Consider the following 20,988-nt stretch of genomic DNA (forward strand, 5'->3'; position numbering starts at 1 on the left):
ACGGTCCAACGCCGTGGAGGTTATTGGTGGCTTGCTGTTTTTCCTATAAATCATATCATCACCGTTACACATTTGGTGCAGCGGGTATGTCACGCTGGTGAAAGTGTTAGCCTCCGAACTCAATTACCGCACGATAGCGGTGGTCGTCAATCTTTTCTCCAACCTTTCCCAAGTGCACGCGTGCCCAGCGGGAAGCAAACATTGGTGGAAACCGATGCTAACACCAGCGCTGGAAATACATTGATGGTGGTGTGGTAGGTCAACTGCTTTGCATAGGACTTTCTAACTCGGTGCAAGCTGAGAGCTGTGCGATAAGGGAAGCCTTTTTCATAGATTGGGAAATGATTTGAATCGCTTTAGAAAGGTGGTTTTTCGCTGTCCTGTGTTGTTTTGCACAGAGTAAATTCCTAAATACATGCGATTTATACAGATCCTGGATATCATGGATGAAGAAATCCTAGTTGATGTTGGGAATGTTTAAGGATCAGATCATTATTCTGAAACATCTCTTCAGTGAAATGCGAGGCAAGCAAAGATCAAGGACATACAGCAATCAAGGTGTTAGTCAAGTGTACTGAAACTGCAAAAGGTTTTAATGATTTGAGTTGAAAATGGACCCCTTTTCATACTAAGTGTCTTGCAGATGTGGAAACTGGCTTTTAGACCCATCGCCTGGAGTCGGAAAACTGTAGCCTTTAGTCTGAAGGTTCACTTCTTATGATTTTAAACAGTCGACTCAAAATAAGGATCTTGTTCAATAGTGTGATGTGATAGTGGCTTCGAAAACAATGACTGAGATATCTGTTGCCCCGCCGATTGAACTCAAAAATAGCTTACAATGAATTTTATATAAAATTGCTGTAATTACTTCTTCCTCGTGATGCAGCTCCAGACAAACAAACCTTTTCACAGCACCCGTTCCAAGCTGCCCGCCCTAACCATTCCCAACACAACTCAACACACTGTGATTAACCATGGCAGGTGATAATAATTGCGATTAGTGCTTGCGACGCTAGATAAACAAAAGTTACCTCCAACCCGCTGTAAGCAATCGGCGAGAGAAGCATTGCTCCCGTGTGAATGATTGACATGCAAAGGAACACGCAGCATTGTGTCGTTTCGGCTAGCCGAGAGACACAAGCGAAAGAGTTCCGAAGTGAGTTGACACTAGAATTAAGATGAACACTTCATCATCGCAACACCGCACGCCACGGTAACTTTCCCCGCTGGTGGCGACCGTGGTGCAATTCAATTTATTATCGGAACCAACACGGATTTCACCGTGCAGCAGGCCCGGCCCAGCATATCCTATGCCACCGTCAAGTTATTATATGTAAATTTATGGTGATAAACTTTACACACTCCTGGTCTGCTTGGTGCTCTCGCGTGGTGTGTGTGTGTAATGAGGGGTGATTTTGAGGGTGCGATGGTATGCGAAGCTAGGTTGGAGGAATTATTAGTTTTCCCAGCTTTCACCATTCCACAAACCGGTCTGTGGCGACATTTCGCTATCGTTTATCGTTCTGGCCGCTCCATAACCGCTCGTTCGTTCGGGGAAAGTAGTGTAGTTGATGTTTGCTTTATGATATAATATATGACATGCTCATTTACACCTTGCCACCGGGTAATTCGTTGGACGTGTTTCTAGAACGCCTTTCGAAAAGAAATTTCTTAATCCGTTTCATGGACCTCCCCACACAAAAAAAAAAAACGAAAGCTTTCTATCGCGAGGTCACACCTTTCTTGTGCCCTTATAGGTAGGCATAATTTGTCCCCACACACTACTCCATCACTCCATACGTCTACGGCATCGTGCCGCGTGAGCGCTTGCCCATATCGGATTTACCGAAAGTGTCATAGGAAAGCAAACACGGTTTGGCCGGGGCTTTTCACTGCACATTATAATCACTTTATGAATTATGTAAATATTTACATTACGCACCACACCCATACACCTACACACGTCGGACCATGTCCTGTGCGATAGATTTTGTGTGTGACGGCAGTGTTTATTTTGATCTTGGGGGTTAGAATCCTTTTTTTTGTCGTTATTCGTTCGCACCTCTTTTTCGAAATAAAGGGTGAGATATGGGACATAGCTTAATGCGAAATATACCTGTCAACGGGATAGCGTGTGTAGGGATTTTGATTCTTTTTTTTTTCGTACCAGAACGAGTGTTGAAAATTTAGACAATCATTTTGGGACACACGGGGGAAAAAAAGTATTATTATGTCATCGTGGAAATGATGAGGCATTTTGTTCCCGGTTACCATCCCTCATTAGCTATGTGCTACCGGGACGGTAAACCTTCTCATCAGGGGCAGTCCCAAAAATCCAAACTGTCATCGTAATGCGTTTGTTTAAGTGTGAAACAATCGCGTCACGCGATGGTGGTCAGTGGTGTTTTGTTTTCAAGATAGGAGAACGAATGAACGACGCATGGGAAAATAAAACACACTGCGTGTTTAAAAACCTGGTATCTTGGGTGAGTTCCGGCTTGATTCGGGAGGGTTCTTCTACAAATGAGCATTAGGGGTATGAAAAATTGCTCATGAAATAAACATTCCATCTACTTTTCAATCTCAATAACTGTTTTGCAAACTACCTCTAAGGTGTCTTGTTTCAAACTCATCAAAAACTTCAGTTTCTTTGCTATGGATTACAGAGTACATTGAGTGATATCTAAATTGTGCTAACTATGCTGTCTCAGCAAGATTTATAATACGTTTATGAAATCGTTTTCCAGTTAAAGCTACACTTTTACCACACATTATGCATGTAGCAACAAAGCAAGCTATGTTAAGTACTTTTTAAATGCGTATTTGTTTAAATGCTAGTTCAAAGAGAAGTCTAGATAGTGACACTAGTACTGAGTAATCTGTTTCTGTATCTGTCCCTATACCTGTCGTAACAACTGTGCTATAGAGAGTTTATTCAATACGATATACTTTCACTGATTGAGAATTGAAAACGGTATGTCTTAGAGTGGGTATACTTTTTTTTTATTGCTTGAAGTATCTTGTTTAGTTCTAGAAGAAGCGGATTCTGAACAGGGCTTTCAAAACTTTGTCTACTTTTGCTAAATGTTGGAGATACTTTTCTTTAAGCTTAATATAAATATTGGACAGGAATGCATTGTATTATTTAGAAAGCAGCATTAGCAGCCCTTTAAAGTGAGTTTTGTTAAATTTTGTTATCGTTGTTAACTAAATTCTGCATTTCTTTTTCAATATCCCAACAACAAGCTTATTGGAAATCGGTTTCCAAACAGCTTCATTTGCTAAAGAGCCTCAAAATGGACGCAATTGTATAAGATTCTCAACTATAATTTGGCCAACCAAGATTCCCCCCCCCCCCCCCCCCCCAAATTCAGCGATAACAATCGCAACAAAGCTGCTGATCGCAATAAAAACAACCACAGCAACGATCAAACGAGGCGACGTCACAGTAGAACGCATTGTTACTCCTGCCTGTGCCATTCGCCAACATTTCGCGTCATTTCTGTCCGGCGCGATTTTTACCCTCATCATGCTTAACCGAGGGCGTTAGTGCTTTATTAGTAGACTCTTTGTCGCACGGCTGCAAAGTACCGGTGGATGTGTCAGCTTCATCCACCTGCTCCACCGAAGAACCATCGGACGGAGTTACCGTAGCCGTGCTGGTAGTGTTAGAGGATGCGTTAGCAGACACGGCAGAGTGCAAGGGTGCGGTACGGGCAAGCGCCGTCGGTGGACGCGCCCTCGGCTGCATTCACAACTGCAGCGAATGGTGATGGGTGGCGGCAGCGGCGGCTGCTGCAGCTGCCGCGGCCGCCGCACCCGGATGGTGATGGTGCGAAAACAGGTGCCCCAAGTGTTCGAACGGATGGTGATGGTGGTGATGGTGGTGTAGCGGATGGCAGGAGGATACGGCCGCACCGGTACCGCCGGCAAGCAACGGATGATGAATGGTTGCGGCGGCGGCGGCCGCAGCAGCTGCAGCAGCCGCCGCCGCAGCCGTGGACGTGTTGCCCCCGGCGGCACCGCCGGAAGAGGACGAATGATGGGAGGGATTGTTGTGATGGTGGTGGTGCAGGTGATGGTGGTTGCCTGTTAAATGTGCGTGCAAACTCGCCAAGTTAAGGTTACCTGTTGGGTACGGTAGTCCAAAGCTCGGGTAGCCGGAAAAGCCACGACCGGCTGCGTACGCAGCGTATGCGGCAGCGGGGAAACCTGTGAAAATGTATGCGATTTTTTGGTGTTGTTGTTCCAATACGGGTCGTGGGGAAAGAAAGCGAGGAAGAGAAGGGAAAAAGAGAAAGAGAAAAAAAGAGAGAAGAATCAATTAGACGTCATTTAGTATGAGTTTCTTATGCACGCTTCATAGAGTATTAGCATTTCTTCCATGTAGAATTGTCAGTGTGAAGGATGGCTTTGTTTGGCTTGTATTGAGTTGAGATTACCGATGGAGATGGGCATCGGTGGAAGGATTCGTAAGATGGAAACATATCGCGAAAACGGGAAAACAATATTAGCAAAAATTGAGACGTCGAAAATACAACAAGCACAAACGATAACAGGCGAAATCAGCGCGCGAAACGAACGTTGTATGCATCAATTTTCTTCATGACTAAGAAAATTTACTTTGAGTCGTGGTGCAGAAGACAAATACATTTTCACAATATTAAGAAAAAGCTTCTTTATCGTTTGAAAAAACCTGATGGTTGTTAAGAGCATAATTTGTACGTTCTTCTGAACACATTCGAAATCCTCCTGCTCCTGTTTCGAAATCCTCCTGCTACCTGCTGCTGAACGGATGTGAATTTTAAAAACGTTTTTAAGAACTACTACTCAGTGACTTCTAATATAAAAACTACCAAAAATGTTATAAACCAAAAACTGTTGGGTTGGAATGAGAAATAGAATCTAGCAAATAGGTCCCCAGAAGTAGTTGACCATCGCTTTACTAGCTTTTTTAGCCTATTCCGATGTATTCTAAATGCAACTCGTTGCTAAAGTGTTTTAATTAGTAAACTATAAAATGATAAAATGATGGAAAGACATTTGGCTAAGTAGATGAATTATTGCATACTTTCACTAGACAATCGAACGTAACATAACTCGGCTCAGCTAGTGGCTGACGTTCACTCTTGGTTTACTAATGTTTTATTTACGTTTATAGCTACAGTTTTTGGGTCATAGGCTTTTTTTTTTGTTCACCCACTAACATTTTCCCAGTCTAATCAGATTGATGCATACTTACACGCTTGCCAGGGCATGATTTTATTCACATCGTTGGCAAGTTCGTTCGTTGATTTCATCCTGCAAAGTTTGCAAGTGGCACAGAGAAAGTTTAAAGCACGTACGTATATATTTGCAGTGGTGTTTGGTTGGGAGGACAAAATTCTAGTTTAGGATCATGGCCAAAAAGTAGACGCGTTTAGTTTAGTAAATGAAACAATTATGGCTAGGTAAACAAAATAAGTAACCTATAATGTTGTCAAAAAAGGTACAAAAACAGAATAGGAAAACAAGGAAGAAAATTATTAACGAACTAGCGAACATTTAGAACGAGCTACGTTTAATATGCGGGAATTGTGGAATTGTGTATTATTTGCAAGTTGTAATTTTCTGTCCTGTAGAAAGACGTTTTGTATGTTTATTGAAAAGAAACGAAAAGAAAAGGAATGAAACACAACCGGTGTGCAAGCTGATTGCGGTGGAAGGTACATATGAAAAGAACAGATTCGTTTTGCTGCACACTGTTGGGCAGTTAAACATTTCGATTGCATGCCTCCATATTGTATGTGTGTTTTTGATGAACGAAGTACTAGTTTTTAAATACATTGAAGGCAAATTGAACGTATGAAATTTAACCGTTTTGCAAAATGAGAAACAAAGATCCATCTAAAGCACATCGAGAATTTGGTTTGAAATTAAAAACAATACATCGACTCAATGAATTGTATAGCAACAATGCTTCTGCAAGGATTACTAATGTTTAGAATTTTTTTCTTCGATCGTCATTTGCATTGTAGAATAAAAAATGATGTTTTAAGTTTGAGGAATAATTAAGAAAAAAGGACATTGTTCTTTTCATGAGTAAAATTGAACACAGGACTACAGACAATACGGTGTAAAAAGTGTTGCCGTACAACACGTTGGCTGATGCAATGAAACTAAAATTTGTACAAATACATTGAAAAACAAAAACAGGTACTAGAAATACAATGGAAATGTTCGCTGTTATTTTGGTTTTGGTTCTTTTTTTTTTTTTGAAAAGTTTGATAGTAAGAAAAATTAAAACGTTTGCCATTGAATTGATCAACTAGTTTGTATTATTTTGTTGGGTAAAGTTTGCATACGAGCTTGCTGTTTGCAGAGAGACACAGAGTTTAGTGAACAATTTGCTAAGTTTTTGCTAAATATTATGTTTCCAATTGTGTCATTTTCTTCATCTCAATATGATCCATGCGAGTCATGGAATTTAAATGCATATTTTTAATAGTTTAATAGTTGCATAGAAAGGAAGAAAGAACTGTAGGAAGTAGTTTTGTCTTTGGTAGTTGCAGTAGTAGTAGTAGTAGTAGTAGTAATAAGAGAGAAATTTAAATTTTCTTACCATCAGGTAATGTCCCCAGCGACCACATAAAATCTAAAAATGCAGAAAACGAAACAAAAAAATGCTACGTTTAGACACGTTCTAGTGAAAAACGGGGCTGGGATTGCTGTTTGGTTACCAATGTTGAATTACGAGACATGAAAAGTGGGGAAAATAATTAGCGTCACAAGAATGTACGGAGCGTCCCGCGCAAAGCAAGAAAACAATCGCAACACATTGAACAGAAGAAGTTCCGTTGGGTGATCGTTTCGAGCCAGAAACTTTTTTACTACTTGGTCGGTTTTAAAATTTTCTTAAAAAATAGGAAATTCTTTTTCAGGAGTTGAAAGCTTCTGCTGGATGATCGATCAGATATTGGAGGTGGGGAAAACTGGCAACAAAACAACTGTTTTTTTTTTTTTTGTTTAAACAAAACTGTATAAAAATAGCAAAAGCGACACTACATCCAGTAATACGAAAACAATTGAACAACAAACGGAAAACACAAGGAAAACACTGCTTCTAGGAAACACTATGAAAACGAGCGGCTGGATCGATCAGAAACAATGGGATGAGCTTGCTGGATGGAAATAAACGGAAAAAAACGGTTGTAACACTAGTCAAAACGAACACAGCAACGACACTACGGCTTGATTTTGTTGTGTACAGTACACGAGAGTTGTACAGAGGGATACAAAAGAGAGAAAGAGAGAAGGTGAGTGCGAACGGGATCGTCGTCAAAGAACCATGGTGGATTTTTATCCTCCAAAGAGTCAAAATATACATTTTAAACGCCCTCAAAGCAGCACTTTGCACCCACATTTTGTCCGTTGAAGTCTGGGCCACGGGGGTTGGTTAACCAGCAATTAAAATGACGCTCGTTGTCGCTAGCACAACGGGCTACTCTATTGCACACAGAGATGTAACCACACACGCACACAAAAACACACACTCTGAAGTTATGGAATACGTATTATAAGTAAACACTATAAACTACTTATATCAAACAGTGTCAAAAATGATTCGCTATTAGCTACAAATTGGTTTTGATTTTTTATCTATTTTATCTAATGTTTTGCTTCCGTCGTCGTATTTGTTTTCTAACGTTTGCTGTACGCTATCTATAGTTTTGCGAAGACATACCCAACCCCCATCACTACGTTTCAAGAACACGCTAGGACTAATGTCAAACGGATATGTAGGAATCGTATCGTTAACAAATGTTTGGTCAAACGCTCACGCACTCTGCTTAACACACTATTGAGTTCTATTCTAAAATTGTTTCGATGGTTACCAAGAGCAAGAAAAAGCGTATTTGATAGATATTTGAAAACAAATCCTCTAATGCTATATATCACACCACATGTATCACTTGTTCTGAAATCGATAATAAGGAGCGGAGTTATCAATTTCACCGGAAATTGGGGTCGATTTTTTAAATCTGCGTAATATTTTGGTTTTCGCTTGCTTCGTTTGAGCCGTGGCTGCTAAGTGCTTGCTTGCTGGAGTGATTTCCGGAGTGACTTCCCGGAAGGATTCCTTAAACGGTAATGCTATTCGCTCACAGCTACCCCCTTGTTGCTCTGCAAAACAAAGTGAATTTTGATCTATAGTACGTCACTTACCTTGGGAGCTTCTGTTTTCACTTGTTTGCTCTCACCTTGGCACTCCATCCTCCATCCGAATGGATAGTTACGTTCCGGAAATCTTCTCCAAAACTGGGTGCAACCAAGCACTACGTTACCTCGTAAAAATTTAAACTTAAGTACTAGAGCTTGTAAAATAAGAAGTAGAGTATTGTTAGTTGGATGACAGTAGTGACACTACTAGGGTAATTACTAACAGAAACGCTTCTCTGCTCAAATGAAGGAATGTAGAAAAAAAAAACGGATTAACAATCTGCACGAACAACTGTGCACAAAAGGCGAACGCTAACGAGCGTACGGTAGTACACTCGAAGAGGAGATGGAGATTGAGAACAAACATGTAACAAACTGCAAACTATCACGCGCACACTCTCACTCAAACAAAACTCCTACTCACTAGTTGTCACTCGAGTTTAGCTAATAGTTAAGGAACTAAAATCGTTGCCATTGTTGGAGAGACGGTTTCTTCAACTTCATTACTAATATTATTGTCCTACTGTGGAAGATTCTTCTTCTTCTTTTTCTTATTGACTTAACAACCTTCTACAATATGTCAGCCATCAAGCAGTTGCTAACGCAGTTCTCACTACGGAGGATCGCTTCGAATGTCATTTGAATTCTGGTCCTGCCGTGTGAGACCGTGGAGTATCCTTACAGGGATTTTAAGGTTATGATTAATATCCATTTTCGCTGCGCTCAGACAATCTCTCTTCATCTCTCTTCGAAGTTTTTTTTCTGATTTTTCTTCACTTTACTGTTGTTTAAATGAGTTATTGCGATGATGTTTACAGCAGCCAAACATAAAATGTAGAACTAAGAATTAGTTTACTTAATTGTTTGAAATATCTAACTGATAGAAAAATACCTTTAGAATGATAAATAAAGCTTAACACATTTTGGGAGATTTCTTAGTAGGATTATTGTGCTTTTACACAAGTACACTGTACTTTTCGAAAGCTATTGGACATCGATGAAAGCGACTTTTAATACGTTGCTCGTTTACATTCACAATGCTGCTGAATCAAGCAATTGCTCGTTTCCTGAAGCTTAGATACTTTGCAGCAAATATTTTGTTTGATTATATGTGTTACAATTATATGAATATACGCACGTAATATGCCTGGTTTATGGATTATTGTTTCGTTGTTGCTCTTTGATTTTTCATGCTTTTTTAATACTGTTGTTTGATATTTTCTTTTGCTTTCCATTAATCTTATACCCTTTTGCCCTTTTTTAATCTTTGATAGATCGCTCGCTTTTCAGTGTACATTTGTGAAGTAAATTTATAAAACATCCACAATACTGGTTATTGAAGGCAAGGAAATAAAAGGATGACACTGACTTAGCGAACAAATAATTTGCTTCAACACTGTATGATTTATGTAGTTGGTTTTTGTGCCATTCATTTGCATCATTTGATCCTTATCGCTATTATGGATACCGTTCGATAATACTTGTGCAAGAGTGCATAAAATACTTAGTGGTTGTTTTGTTTCTTCTTTGTAATCCATATAACGACAGAGTGCGAGTTTCGTATGGAACCTTTTTTACAAACGGTAGTGGTTCTCATGGTGATTAATCAAGCGGGAAAGGAAAAATGTTTTATATCGGTCAAAAATATTCGACCCAAACGATTAGTTTGACAATTTTGTGTTAAGGTCGATACGTGTTAGTTATGGGGATTGGATGATTTTGGGTTGTTTAAAATTTTAATGTTGTCAAAAGACTCATTTTTCTTCTGGAAATGTTTTTGTATGCCTGTTCCATTCATCACATAGCGTCGAAGCCACGGCCACAGAAAACTTGCTCAACGAGACTTTTGATGAATATGCAAATTATGGAGTAAAAGGGCAATTATACTCATTTTTACTAATCCACGAATAAGATAAATTCCTTTCGAACAAATCTTTGCATAAGCAAAATAATTGTAAACATATGTAAAAAACAAATGTTACTCTGGCCACCTTTCAAATAATAAAAACACAACATATAATCAGATTATAACCTTTTTACGCGGCACCCTTCATACTATCAATTCGGCAGCAAAGCGGGAAAAGTGACCAGCAGTGGCTAGTTAAACTAGAAGAGGAAATGTTTCCACCGATGCCTTTTATCCGAAAGATTTAATGAATGTGGCTGATGAGACTGGTTTGCGTATTGGTTTTCGCCAAACACAGTGAAGAATCCTCCAGCTCGAAGGGGCTGGTGGGTAGTCTTTGGGTTTATTAAAAAACTTTTCCCAAACAGCGTACGAATCCAAATGGCTAGTGAAGATTCCACTGAAGAAATCATGGCCGAAGAGTACAAATGAAACGAAAAGAAACACTCCAAAAGAATGTTGAAGAAATCTCACGAGAGCGTAGCGTTGGAATGATGATGCCATTCATTCGATTCAGTTCCCATTTGGGATCTCGAGTTATTGCTGTTCGGGGAAGGTGTTAGATACCTAAAGTAAAGGTCATACACACCGTAGCAGTAGTGCTTTGCCTTTTAATCAGACGAACTGGTTGGCACAGTATGGGGGAAAAAAGGATGTTTATGATGATTTGATGAACCGAGTAGAAGTAGTGTAACTAGAATAATTTTCTTGAAGGAAAAAGTTCGCGCAATGCGTTAAACCGAATCAGGTCATCTGGCTGGTTGGTTGATAGGTTTTGTTGCAAAAAAATCTTCTCTAGTGCTACTACAAAAAAAAAAACTGGTTTAAGTATGTTAAGAGTCCTAGCTGATAAAAATCGCTCTTTTGTACTGTGGATACCTGCTGGATGCAGAATTCGTGGTCTGTTTCCTCTAATCTTCTCGCCGAATGCGAGGGCTACGGTTGGTAAAAAATATCTCTGCACCCTATAAAAGTGGCACGAGAGACTACTTAAGAACTGATTACTCAATACTCGCACACCGATCGCGACTAACTCGTCGGTTGGGGTGTTGAGCATACACTACACACTCTACTAGTGGTCTCGATTCGAAGGTCAGGTCACAGCATTTTGCATATATTGGTGGCGATGACGTTACCCTACAGTAACTGGAATGAATTGAAGTCTGTTGCACTTGCTCGCTACATAAGCTGTTCGAAAAATCTAACCATTGTCTACGGTTGGCAAGTCTTCGTTCGATTGAAAGCTCGTCACAAAAAGGGAAATCAATACGCTGAATCCGTTCTTCAATTTCAGCCTTCAACAAGCTGCCAGAACAAAGGGGCACCCATCAATTTACTGAGGCCGCTGCACCTGTATGATGGTGGTTGTTGGCTGTCAGAGACCGAGACTGGCAGCTGCCTGTAGCGGATACATGCTAGCCAAATCAAGACCCTGCGCCCCCAGCAAATCTCCGATCGGATAGGTTAGTGTGGCCGTGGCTCGAGGCTGATGATGATGATGGTGGTGGGCTGCATGATGGTGGTGATGGGCGGCAGCCGCAGCGGACGCTGCCGCCGCCACCGGATGGGCAGCGGCAGCGGCGGCCACGGCAGCCGGATGTGGCCGCAGTGCATTGGCGGCCGCCGCCGCATTTGCTGCCAGCAGCCGCTTGAGCGAATGTTCGTACGCCAGGGCGGCCGATTGCTGCGAGCTGTTGGCGTTGGCGGCGGCAGCAGCCGCTGCGTACTGTAGGAGCGAGGGAGTGGCGGCCGAAGCTGCGGCAGCGGCGGCGGACAGGGGCAAGATGTGGGTGGTTGTGGCGGCGGCAGCGGCAGCAGCTGCGGCGGCCGCAGCCGCCTGCTGGCTCGTGATTGTGGCGGGCAATGGGTAAGGGGCATAGCGCAACGTGGAGCCGACTGTCGAGCTTGTGGAGGGGCCAACCGACCCGAGCGAGCTGGAAGAGGGACCTGCACCGCTCAACACTACAAACTCACCGTATGTCCCACGCCCGGCGGTGCGCGTTTTGGCCAGATTCGCTGGAAGCATCACTTCTTTGGGCTGTGCTTTTTTACATTCGACCTGGTGTAAGGGAGAGAAAGAAGGATGATATTTTGTCCGTGATTGGTTAGTGTGCGTAGGGTGAAAAATGGGTTTTAATGCTTACCATTTTGTTATTGATTTCATGAAAGTGAATCTCGCAAACTTTGTCCACTACATCTTCACTCTGAAATGTCACAAATCCGAAGCCTGTGGAGGAGAATAGAAAGAACGCAAACAGGAAAGTGTTAACGGATGGTGTTAAACATATTTTTTATAAAAAAATGTATACATTTTTTATTACACTTAGTCGCTTATTTATAGAGTAATTATTACTTTTCATTCTTTTTTTCTATCCTCATGATAATTATAAAGCCTTTATTTATTGAAACTTTTATTCCATTCTCTTGGAAATTTGCTGCAAATGATATGAAAAGTAATGCTTTCAAGCATTTACTCCCCAATACAATGACTATTTTAATTTCCTTGTAAGCTCTTCAGTATGTCACTTAATCATCAATAAACAACTAACTTGTATATTCTTCGTTCTAACGCTTTCTCCCCTTATTATGCATTGTGCTGTTAAAATAAAAACAAGACAAAAGAAACCCACCGCATCCGGCCTAGAAGGGTGGGTGGCGAGAAACAATCCGATTATTATTTCACCGGAAACGAATCACGAAAAAAGCTTACTCTAATTAAACGTGTTTCGTGGGCCAGCCGTTCTCTGTTACTTTCCCTAGCCAGTGTTTCGCCCCGATTAGCATCGAGTGTGGTTTGTGGAAGCGCATAAATTAAGATAGCAAAGGAATGAAAAAGCCGCGCACTGCTGTGATTTTTCCGCACGATGGGAAAAGCATGCTCCTAGCCGCCACTGAAACAGAATTTTTCCACAGCGTAGAATAGAGAAAAAGAGGCAAGAGGGCTGGGAAATTATAATCAAGCGACAAGAAAACGGCAAGGAAGGGGGTGCCTTCCACTTCATGTCGATAAAATCCTGCCCCTTCCCGCTTCCCCTTTACTTAGATGGTGTGAGGGTGAAGGAGAGAGTGAAAGAAAACTCGAAATAATCAGAATCAGAAGGTGAAATGAAAAGTGGGAAAATTATGTCGCTTGTTTTATTTATGATTCCGTCGCCATCAGCGGGCCCCTTCGTTGCTGTATTATATGCAATCTTGTGCTTTGCTTTTTTCGTCGTGTTTCTCCGGGTGCTTGCTTGCTTCCGGCGTCCTTCCGTTGCCTTCCATTACCGGGGGTTTTCTTTTCAATGGGAAAAAGCTAGAAGTAAATAGTGTATATTTTTCTTTCCACATTTTATACCACAGCACTTGAATTGATTTGTTTCTCATTTGCCTAACTCTACGCGCCGGTAGGAATTGGTTCCGTTTTTTGCGTTTTTTTATTATTTTCGGGAACTCCTTCAATTTCCTCCTTGCCACAAAAACCCATCACTCATTGCGTCTCGTGCGCAACGAACATTCTTGGCTTCGTAAATTAAGCTCCGGTTCTGGAAGCTTTGGAAGCCACAAAAATCGAGAAACAGGTTTGGAAACGAAATAAAAGATTTTATCTTGTTCTTTTCACTGCGTAAATGTTTTGTTTGCAAATCGATACACATTTCGGGTGGGTTCGATGGTAATGATGATGCTTGACCGGAAGACGATCTTAGTGGTGTACTTGTGGTTTGAATAAAGGTGACCTTTTGTTTCGGGTGAAGCACGAACAAACGTTCGATTGATCTTGATTTTTGATCGAGGCGGGAAGTAATTTTTCTGAACAAAGTTTATCAATTAATCGACAAATCATGGTATTGTGCACGAAAAAATAATGTGTACAATGTATCTAAACAAAACAAATGAATAAATATTAGCTTTGCCATCAAATTTCTCCTACCTTTTCTTTTTAACTCTGCTTTGATGAACCTTTAAGGTCACACTGGCCATCAAATGGCTTACTAGACTTGACGATACTACGTACTTGGATAGTCAATCCTCCCTACGGGGGACGGTCCGGATGGGATTTGATTCCCGGTTCTGGCGTTTGAAAACTAACGCTGCTGCCCCTAACACCACCGGACCACCGGATTTATTCAAACTAATCGGGTTTCTCGTCTAATGTTAATGTTAATGTTGAGAGCTTGATTTTTTGATTGAGAAACAAAAATTATCACTTCATCCAAAGTTTGCAATATCACAGTAGAAGTTGGAGCTTACGAAAAGCTTTTGCGCGTGTGCTTTTTAATGTACGAATCCTTCAAAGAGAGGAAAAACAGTGAGTCAAATATGCTTCTACAATATGAGGGAACAACACAGAGGAAAAAATATGTTCAGTCGATGCAACATGAAAGAATAATCTCGAAAAGCTGTTCAGAGAAAGAAGACGAAAAAAACGCACAATCCTCACAGAAAAAGGAAAGGAAAAACAAATCAAGCACAACGGATAACAAAAAAAAAAAAAAGAGGAAACCCTTTTTCGAGTGCTGCTACTATCAAAGCACGGCGAAGTCACTGTTGTAGCTCTCTGTCGTGTAAAGAAAATTGCTTTTATCAACAATAAAAAGTATGTTTAGAGGATTCCTTTTTTTCGCCCGCGCTTTGCACCGCTTTTGCACCAACGAACACGATGCAAGAAGCGAAGGGTTTTGCGAACTGTCGTGTGCTTCAAGCCAGCCATTCCTCAGCTCCACCTTGCAAGCTTCGGCAAAAAGAAGGTAAGCACTGAGTTTTATCCTTACAGCTCGCGCTGATAGCAGCAGCAGCATCGGTAGAGCCAGTCGGAAAATGTAACAAGAAAACAGAAAGGACACCGATGGGCTTCCACGGGTAGCATTACGCAACTGGCTTTCATTTCGACGTGTGTGATGATTTTTTTCTGGCTTTTAAATTCACATTTCCACGGTGTGTCTCACGGTTCTTTTGCTTATTTGTTACTTATTCATGCGAACCATTTTCCCATCCACCTACTCACTCGTATGAATTCTGAGTGGGGGGAAAAAAACTCCCTCTGGCCTGGCTCCAATACACTCAAAACCGTATACTCGGGTGCGTCCGGCGTACGAGGTAAAATGGTTAGTTTTCTCTCTCCTAGACATGCAGACACACACTGGTTCGGTCCATTTTGGTCGCCATTTGCTAACGGTCCCGTTTTCCGAATGCAAACAATTTAAAAAGAATCATTCGCTTCGCTCCTTTTTGCTGCAGCGGCTTTAAACACACATACACACAAACACACACAAAAGCACAAAAACTCTCATTCACTTGCACTCGCAAAAATGCTTTCAATCGAATGAGAATATGAAGCGTAAGATGCAACGGGTTTTTGCAATAAAAAGGTACTAAAAGAAAAAAAAAAACGGAACGAAAAATAACATAACTACTTTTTAGACAATTGTCTAGCCGGGCACCGGGTGCCTTGCCTTCGTTGTACGTATGTGTATGTGTATTTTTTCATCCGTTCTTTTCTCATTCCACCGTTTTGAAAACGTGTTGAGAAAAATCATGAAAATCAACCGTGCAGAACAAAAGCATTTTGCATTTTTATGCACTTAGACAAACGGATCCTAACCGATGGGTTTCAAACGGGGCGAACTAAACCGGGCCAGCCGGGCAGCTCCTTCAAGGCTACTTATACGCGGGGACTGGGAAACAGTTTTCTTTATCTTACGGTGAAAGTGTTGCAAGTGTCATTAAATTTAGTGGTACGAGAATGCCAGTTTTATGTGCTGTTTGTCGAACGAGGATAAAAATTGCATTTCATCTATGCTTCAGTCGGGGGGAAGAAACTAGTATGTGGCATAGGATCTATGCATGAAGGCTATTGGAAAGGCATTTTTTGGAGAGCAAATTATGAAGGGATATTTATGCATTTAATTTTGATTTGACATACTTTAAAGCGAGCGCAAGCATGACGAAATACTGAAGTTTACTGATGAAAAGTTAACTTTGAGAAATATTCTCAAGTCTGGTGGAAAGTACGCGGCAAAGTTTGCGTAAGTAAAACCAATGCAGCGTTGGAGTCGTTCCGTTCGTTGGCGTCGTTTGCGTTTTGTTTAGTTCAAATTCTGTAGCGCCAAGTAATGTGTGTTTATCCAGTGAGCTCCTTCGTTAATTCAAATAATATTTAACTTTAGAGGTAAATCTCACATCAACCTTGATAACCAATGCATTATGTAAGGTGTTGATAGTGATAAACATATAAATTTAATAAAACAAGCAAATCATTGAAAGGAATGCGTGGAATTGTGCTTCTCATAAGAAAGTGTACATGAATTCTAGTAATGGAAAAAGATCAAAAATTGAGTCGAACGGTGGAATCTTTAATTGAAATATCGGAGACTAGACTGAATCTAGCGAAACTTTGCTAATTGGGTGTTAAGTAATGGTTGCAAACGTTTACCACAAGATATACAGAAAAACATTTAAGTTTAAGTTAGAAATTAAGTTAAAAAATTGTTAAGCTTCGACACTTCTTTGGAACAGAAGCTATATACAACCTATTGATAGAATTTATTTAGAAATCTTGGTAAACTGAATAGCAAGTTCTTTAGCACATTACATTTGCTAATAGATTCATCATTATTTATTTTTGTATTTATCCTGGTTAAGTTTGCTAGGTGTCGACACCTAAAGTTCATTTTCGCTGTGAAATAATAATAATGTTTAGTTGAATGTTGAACAAATCGATTACTGAAAACAGCAACACGCCTTCCAATGGAAAAGAATTTGATATGAAAATTAGAATAAAAATAAAGCTCAAATTAAATCAAATAATTTACGGATGTGCTTATTTATCGGTAGGTTTTGGTCATTACCCAAACATAATTGTCATTGTCCCTTCATCCGACTGTGTAAAATACTGATTCACTCGTTTATTGAAACCACTCTGCTGGATCTACCGCACAGCACCCACAGCAGCATGTCACCGAAATCATCGTCAATGTCATCGATAATCAATTTTTAAGTCACCTTTGAAAACGGATTCCAATCCACAAATAAAACCTGATGACAGTGATGACCGACAAAGTAAACGCAATAAGGTTGGGCGTTTGTTGTTTTTTTCTTTCCTACGTCCGCCAGATGGAAACAAATCAATGACAAGTGGAAACTGCTTACACCGAAAGTAAAGTGATACGAATAAAAAAAATTCCTTCACAGACCGTATACGCCACGCGACAAACCACTCATATAAGCAGCCATCTAGCTGTGGATTTGAAGAAGCAGTCCCATCTCAAACCCTCGGAAAAGGGAAAATATCATCTTTCAGCAGCGTGGTTCGTTCGCCGAAACGGTGGTACGGAAAAGCCACAAACAGTGTGCGCTGTTTGCGAAGAGCAGGAGCGAAGATAAAAAAAATAAATTGGATCATTAAAATTAAATGATGCTGAAATTTGCTATCGATTCCGGAGCTAGGTCCCACCGATGGAAGCGTTTGGCTGTCGAAGAAGATTTACTTCCTTGTGTGCTGAGTATGGAGTGGAAGGTAAGGGGGGAGGATTTGTTTTTTTTTCGCCCCTTTCGTTGCTGTTGCTCCATTTCAGCTTCCAAGTAATAATGATTGCTGGTTCGATTCGGCGAGGCGTTATGTTAAATGACGTAAAACGGTTTCACTTTGGCCAAGAGTTTATGTTTCGTATTTTAGATTTCCAGAGTTCCTTTTTTTTGTGCGAAATCGACTAAAATAGCTAGAAGTTAGCAATCTTGTTTATGTTTTTCATTTCTTTAATAGATCCGCAAGCAATTCGTACTGTATAATTTACCTTCAATACGATAATCGGCAATTGTGTCTTCGATTACAGCTGATCATGCAAATGGACTTTGGCTCTACTTTGTCAAGCCAAGTATCATTGTAATGATTTTATGTGCACCCGGCCCGGTGCAGAAGGTGAATCAAAACAATTTTATCGCTACCAGGATTAAAACTGTAAGCCATCCCCCGATCCTTTACATTCTACTCCTTCCATCCTTCGCTGTACGTATGTTTCATTTGCCGTGGATGAGCTTCAAGATGACTGTACACAGGGAGCTAGTGCTTCTGCTCATAGCGCTCGGAGCAATTTATATGGATGGACGGTGTAATAAATTTCTCCCAAGGCTCGCCGGTGCAGGGTTAGTCCAGCGCCAGGCAGTTTAACACCGCCCCTTTCTCCCACTCCAAGAGTTCCCCATCATCTAAAGGTTCCCTACGGTTCGATGGAGCAATTTTCGATTGATTGCTTTCGCTCAATTGTGCTCCGGGAAGGTTTTACGAATAGCCACCGCCCACAAACACACGCACCTCCCTGTCGGAGGGGATCCGTTTCGGATGATTACTGGAGTTGTTTGTTTTGTTCGGGCCCCGTGGGTTGTGGGAAAACTCGGCCAATCCTTTGAAAAGTCCGCTATCTATTGCACTGAACTTGAGCGATGAATGGAGGATGGCGGAGTTGAAAAGTTTTCGCCCCATTTCTTGCACTTGGCAGTGGGTTTTCTGCTTCTGCCATACCCCATTGTTCTCGGGCTATGATGAGTTCTACGTCTTGGGGGAGGGGGTTGGGGAGTTTCGAAAAACAAGAATTCCCATACAAAGAAGCATTAGCTAAAGTGAATTTGATGAAAAAAACATGCGGGCTTTTCTTCTCGCTCGTCCCAATCTGGCACATCTAGCACACACACACGATTGCGTGAATGAAGGACGCATCAGCTCCAACCAACGCTTCGCCAAACGCTTCGTAAAGGATTAAGTTTAAAGATACATCAAAACTTTTCGAATGGTTGAAACTTGATCCATCTACACAGTACAGGTCGAGTCGGGATAGATTTTTGAGCTACATACGCACACACACACACCCCACCCTAGTCCATACTGTTTCTGCTTTTGTACGCCATCAACGTTGGCCCAGTGGCCATTAAAAGGCGATGGATATCTCTCACCCATATTCAGCCAGCCAGCTGATGGGCACTCTGTAAAATTTCTCGATCCGTTCGTTCCACTCAGGCTCGCCTCAGCGCCGTGCACGTCCGAGTCGATTGGTTAAATTGTACAACTTTTGCCGAGCGCATTCCATCCGTATCAAGCTGCCGCCCCCAAATCCCCTACACCCAAAACGACCGTCGGCTCGGTTTGGTGGGGCTTTTGTCGAGCTTCAGTGTAGCGTGCTCAAAATTCATAATAACAAAAATAACTAACGCTATCTCTTCCGTAATGATGCGATGGATGATGCTCATTTAAAATCCGCACATCTCGTGAGGTTTTGGAATCTTGGGGCCCCCCTTCTTCCCTGAATCTGCGCATTGAAACGACGGAAGCAAGACCGAAATAAAATAAAAAAATCGCCCATGAAACAAATGCCAGCGTGCAAGAAAGCGAAACCCAGAGTGATGAGTTTCCCAAGCGATTGATGTGCATCAGTGTTTGGGCCGTAGGAAAGCGGTATGCTTCAATGGTAAACGGGACCGGGGTTTGGAAGTTTTGGATGACGGTGATGTATTATCATTCCCATGTTATCTTGTCTACATGCTTGCTGCACCGACCGGCTCTCTTTTTCCCCCTTTTTGGACGCGCATTTGAAGGCTGTAAATGTTTGGTTGTCTGGTGTTGTGTGCGGGTTTTTTTTCGCGTTTTATTCTCTCTTGCAGGGTAGCAGATTTTTTATTATTTTCATTTACGCGATGCGATGAAGATAAAAATTGCTCTTTTTTCTTGTTTCATTTGAGCTCGCAAGTAGGATCAAATAGGTTGACATTTGTCAAGTGCTGCATCGAAATCAAGGCTCACAATTGATCTAAATGGGTCAGATAATTTGTGAGTGTTTAAATCTTTGATTGAAAAACTTTGCTTTTGCATTTAGTGGAATGTCGCTTCATGAAAAGAAGTATAATGAAAAAAGTGATAAAAATTGCATTGAAAATCATCCACTTATCCACGTATCCAAAAAAGGTTATTGTTGCAAAGTCTTCTGGGAAAAGGCTATTCAGCAATGTACAAACATGCTAATTGATAAATTCTATAAACTTGTTGCATTGCATAAAACATTGGAGGCAAACGGACGCTTTAATAGCAAAAGTTGCATTAGTAAAATTATATTTACAATTGATTATGACGGTCCAGTGCCGTATTGTCATTAGTAAAATTTTATTTTTTGTAAAAATCCCAAAAATTGATCGTATGAAAAGCTTCTATTTGAAGGAAAAAGAAAAGCTTTTCTGTCATTTAAAAAAAACATCTAAGAGTTAAAACTTCAACCATATTATTTAAAACTTCGATTGCATTTAGCATTTAGATAATTACTTTGCAATAGGCAATCCCTTTTCCCTGTCGCTTAAAAACTTTTTTCATGTAAAAAGAAAGCAGCGTCCAACGTTGGAGCTCTATAATTTTTCTCTTTTTCTCTCTCTGGTTTTCCTACAAAACAGTCCCTCACACTTTGAATAGACTAAACGGTGCCAGGCGGCTGCCAAATGTACGACTCCCTCTGTTGGTGTAACAGATTTCGCTGTTGTTCTTAAAGATTATGTTAAAGTTTTCTTGTTTCTTACAGTGGAGTTTGTACCCAACCTCCCTCCCCCCTCCCCACTTGCCTCTCCCATTCTTTCCCCTCCCACACAAGCCAGTGACAGTGGCAGCAGCGCGAACGCGTAAGTGGTCGACAGCAGGATTCGGATGAAGTTGATGTGGTAAATATTTTAGCGCTGCAATTTTGGCAAAACAGCACTGTTGTGGACCGGGGACACTTTCGGCCGGGAGCAGGAAACAGCAAAGCGTGGGAAAAGATTTTACTTTTTCATCCTTCAAAAGGGAGAAAAAATACTACAAGCAAGTGTACAATTAAGATGCGCTGCAATTTTCTCGAAACGTTGGTTTTCCGCGGACGGTACGGAGTTCTCCTTTG

General features: G+C 41.1%; 1 protein-coding gene across 7 annotated transcripts in view; it reads right to left on the reverse strand.

Moving 5' to 3' along the window:
* The window catches only part of LOC126562505 (RNA-binding protein Musashi homolog Rbp6), a 584,848-nt gene that overhangs the window by 17,547 nt on the left and 546,313 nt on the right, over positions 1 to 20,988 (reverse strand). For 5 of the 7 annotated variants that reach the window (XM_050219028.1, XM_050219029.1, XM_050219026.1 and 2 more), the window contains 4 exons: positions 12,250 to 12,332; positions 12,080 to 12,164; positions 6,602 to 6,634; positions 4,129 to 4,212 (listed from right to left, as the gene is read on the reverse strand). In XM_050219028.1, the coding sequence (XP_050074985.1) occupies positions 4,129 to 4,212; positions 6,602 to 6,634; positions 12,080 to 12,164; positions 12,250 to 12,332 (285 nt within the window). The remainder of the gene's footprint in view (positions 1 to 4,128; positions 4,213 to 6,601; positions 6,635 to 12,079; positions 12,165 to 12,249; positions 12,333 to 20,988) is intronic. The other 2 variants (XM_050219030.1, XM_050219027.1) reach the window with 1 other exon arrangement.

The sequence above is a fragment of the Anopheles maculipalpis genome, chromosome 3RL (assembly GCF_943734695.1).
Source record: "Anopheles maculipalpis chromosome 3RL, idAnoMacuDA_375_x, whole genome shotgun sequence".
Taxonomy (NCBI): Eukaryota; Metazoa; Arthropoda; class Insecta; order Diptera; family Culicidae; genus Anopheles; species Anopheles maculipalpis.